Here is a 4,329-nt window from a genome sequence, read left to right on the forward strand (position 1 = left end):
TGGAGGGTCCTTACAAAACTAAAAATTGAACTACCATATGATCCAGGAATCCCAGTGCTGGGCATATATCTGAAGAAAACCATAGTCAAAAAGATACATGCACCCCAATGTTCATTGTGGCACTATTTACAATAGCCAGGATATGGAAGCAACCTAAATGTCCATCAACAGAGAAATGGATAAAGAAGATGTGGTACATATACACAATGGAATATTACTCAGCCATAAGAAAATAACAAAATAATGTCATTTGCAGCAACGTGGGTGAACCTAGAGTTTGTCATATTGAGTGAACTAAGTCAGACAGGGAAAGACAAATATATGATATCACTCATATGTGGAATCTAAAAAATAAAAGGGTACAAATGAACTTGTCCACTAAATAGAAATAGAGTTACTGATGTAGAAAACAAACCTATGGTTACCAGGGGGTAAGGGGTGTAGGGATAAATTGGGAGATCGGGATTGACATATACACACTACTATGTATGAAATAGATAACTAGTAAGTACCTACTGTGTAGCACAGAGAACTCTACTCAATACTCTGTAATGACCTCTATGGGGAAAGAAGCTAAAAAAAGAGTTGATATATGTATATATATAACCGATTCACTTTACTGTACAGCAGAAACTAACACAATATTGTAAATAAACTATACTCCAACAAAAATTAATTTAAAAATTAAAATAAAAAAAATAAAATGAGAAAAAAATGTTTGATGTGTTAAGTGTATAAATTTGTTTCTGTTTTCTTTAAATAAAATTTCTCTCAGAAAAAAAAAAGAAAATGATACAATGTTTGATGCAAAATAGATATATAAATTATTGTTTGAATCACAATCTTAGCATCCCTTTGTTCACATTTCCTTTTCTGCTTTTCCCAGAAGAATATTTCCATTCAATGACAAGCACAAATAGATTGCTTCCTGAAACATGGCCCACTGGGACTGGAGAATCTTCAGAGAGAGAAGCTGTTTCGATGGAAGTAGATATGATTCACCAGCTGGGCATAGGGGTTTGGAAGATTCCCTGTTATCATTTGGGAACATTACTCTTTGTTCAGAATAGGAGTTTCTGAGCTGGATTTCAGGTCCCTTCTCCCACAGGCAGTGGGTCAGTCTAGTACATGGATGCTGAAAGGCAGGACTAGCCCTCACTATGAGCCTCTTCAGGTGAGTGGAGAATCCTCTTTTGCCTAATCTCTCAGGGACCGTGGAGCCTGACAGCTGATCTTTGGCTAAGAGATATGCAACTTTCCCTGAGCTCTGATTTTTCCTTCAGTGTTCTGCATAGACTCACATGAAAAAGGGCTTGCGAAATGGGTGTTATAGATACAAGAGATTATTGTTGAGCAAACTGTTTCTTATTCTGTATTCATGTTAGTGTCCTACAGTGTCTGAGAAGAGTCATCATTGTTTGGGGGAAATAATGTTAGATTAGGACTCAAGGCACTTCTTCTCTGGTCTTGGCTTTCTATGACTTCAAGGAAGTCACTTTACCATCTTGGCTCTGTTGCTTAGTCTATAAAATAATATCCATCAATCCATCCAACCTCAAGTTCTAACAGGCAACATGTCTGTGTCCACATGTGTATTATGTGGCAGTGTTATGTACGAGGTTGGTATGAATGTATATGTGTTGTACGTATCTACATATGTATGTGCTCTCTGAATATATATGCATTTACAATGTATGTGCACTGTAATGGTAATGTAATATTACCATTAATGTAATATTAATGGTAAATGTGCAGTTCAGAGTTTTGAATGTGTAAAATATGCATAATTATGTGTGAGTGCTTTGCATTGGTATGCACGTATATATGTGCCTGCATATGTGTAGTCATGTATGTATGTGCACATATGTGCATATTGCGTATATTTGTATTCATGTATGCACATATACACATGTGAGAATAGATCCATACATCCGTGTGTCTAATAAGTGTATTCTGAAGTTTATTGCTGTCTAAAAAAGAGCTTTCTTTTTGAGTTACAACAGGTACAAAGAAATGAGAATCCAGCTCATCTTGCCTTCTAAAGAAACAAGGCATCTTCTGGCAAGGTGGAAAGAATCAAATCTATCAGGGATGTCACTCAGAATGGAGCAGACCAATGCAAACTTCTGCAGGGGCTTTGTATTCCTGGGCTCTTCCATCTTTGGGAAACTGCAACTCCTGCTCTTCGCATTGTTCCTCTCCCTGTATCTTTTCACCCTGACCAGCAATGTCTTCATTATCATAGTCATCAGGCTCGACAGCCATCTGCACACCCCCATGTACCTCTTCCTTTTCTTCTTACCTTTCTCTGAGACCTGCTATACCTTGGGCATTATCCCTAGGATGCTTTCCGGCCTGGTCAGGGGCGGGCAGGCCATCTCCTATGTGGGCTGTGCTGTCCAAATGTTCTTCTCTGCTTCATGGGCCTGTACCACCTGCTTCCTCCTGGCTGTCATGGGCTTTGACAGATATGTAGCCATCTGTGCCCCACTACACTATGCCAGCCGGGTTGGCACCTCCTTCTCGAGTGGGTATCTCTTTGGGCTGGGAATGACACTGGCCATTTTCCACCTCCCATTTGCATCTCCCATGAGATCCAGCACTTTTTTTGTGACATGCTGCCAGTGCTGAGCCTGGCCTGTAGAGATACAGGCCTGAGTGAGCTAGGGATCCTTACCCTCAGCCTGTTGGTCATCCTGGTCTCCTTCTCCTTCATCACTATCTCCTACACCTGACAGCAATCTTGAGGATCCCCTCCAATGAGGGGAGGAAGAAGTCCTTCTCTACTTGCCCCTCATACCTCACAGTGGTCATTGTTCACTATGGCTGTGCCTCCTTCATGTACCTGAGACCCAAAGCCAGTTACTCTCTTGAGTGGGACCAGCTTATTGCTGTCATCTATACTGTGGTGACTTCCCTCCTCAATCCCACTGTTTATAGTCTAAGAAATCGGGCTGTGCAGACAGCCCTGAGAAATGCTTTCCAAGGGAGATTGCTGGGTAAAGGATGAAGGCTACCCTAATGGGACAGTCTCCTCTATGTAGGCTGGACATACCCCAGAAACCCAGGCCAATGGGCCAGATATTCAGGGCTTTAGGCCAAAGCTACCCCACCTCCAATTCCCCGAGAGAGCCCCATCCTGTCTCTTGCATGCCCCCCCAGGGCTTCTGGGGAATGCAGATGCAGGGCTTCCTGCTCTTGTTACTGTGCTTAACTCACACTGATCTCAGAATCTGAATTTTCACTTTCAGCCTCCCATACACCATGCTTAGTTCCTGAAACCCAGCTCATTAAGAATTTTCTAACTGAGCTGAACAAGATGAGGGGAGTTTCAAGTGCCCAAGTTCAAAACAGGGCTGGCTGGGGCCCTGCCAGGGATACTGTAGAGATTTCTAAAATCATTACTTAATTAGATTATCTGACCAATAATGTTCTTCCAAGATCTGAAACTCAGTGACTATCAGGTTGGCAAATCAGTTTGAATGCTTTCCTAAATGAAGAGGTCAGTTGTTATATTTTTTCTCTCCCAAAAGGTGTCTTTAATCTTTTTATGTAGTTGTCTTCTTTATCTCTGGCTCATTATTACTTTGGCCTCTTCTTTTTAATTGGCTCTTCTAGTTGAGTAACTTCTATTTCAGAAAATATATTTATTTCCTATTTTCCTCAATAATAGCTGTTGCTCTCTAATGGCCTCATAATCTTGGGTGTAAGGACCTCCTCACTTGGGTCACTCCCTAGTATGGATACTACTCTTTAGAATCTATGGTGGAACTCTCTATCCTGCCTATTTTACTTTCCACTCACAATATGTCATGCACGGTACCAGACATTTCTAGGGATAAGTAAAGGTGGAATGAATTCACACAGTTGTCAGGAAGGAGTTTGAATACAGATTCTGCCACTTACAGTGTGACCCTGGGTAAGTTATTTAATCCTTCTCAGCTTCAAAGTCCTCACCTGTAAAATGGTTGTAACTTTGTAGTTTTGTGTTGCTGACTAAACAGGGTCATACATGTAAATAATTTAGTGCAATAACTGGATCATAATAATCTTCCAATAAATGTCAGCTGCTACTATTAATAATGTGCTAAGCAAAGTGATACTGGCTTTTAGTTTAGGGAGAGGTTATTCTCGGTGGAGGATCAGAGCAGATTTCATGTCTAAGGTAATACTTGAACTTGTTCCTAAAGAATGAGTAAATTTTGAATGCAGTAAGTGGAAATAAAGTACATATATTCTAAGGAGACGGAACAGAATAACTACAGTCTCAGTGACAAGACAATATAGGCTTATTACAGAGTGTGGTGAGTTGTCCAGAGGGACAAAAAT

The 4,329-nt window shown here is 40.6% G+C and overlaps 1 protein-coding gene across 1 annotated transcript; it reads left to right on the forward strand.

Moving 5' to 3' along the window:
* The first annotated feature begins 2,091 nt into the window (after nucleotides 1–2,091).
* On the forward strand, nucleotides 2,092–3,010 carry LOC114236428 (olfactory receptor 10Z1). Its single transcript, XM_028163949.2, is given in 3 exon segments — nucleotides 2,092–2,575; nucleotides 2,578–2,730; nucleotides 2,733–3,010. Coding segments are annotated over 3 exon segments (915 nt in total).
* Nucleotides 3,011–4,329: the final 1,319 nt, after the last annotated feature.

Source organism: Balaenoptera acutorostrata, chromosome 1 (assembly GCF_949987535.1).
Source record: "Balaenoptera acutorostrata chromosome 1, mBalAcu1.1, whole genome shotgun sequence".
NCBI lineage: Eukaryota > Metazoa > Chordata > Mammalia > Artiodactyla > Balaenopteridae > Balaenoptera > Balaenoptera acutorostrata.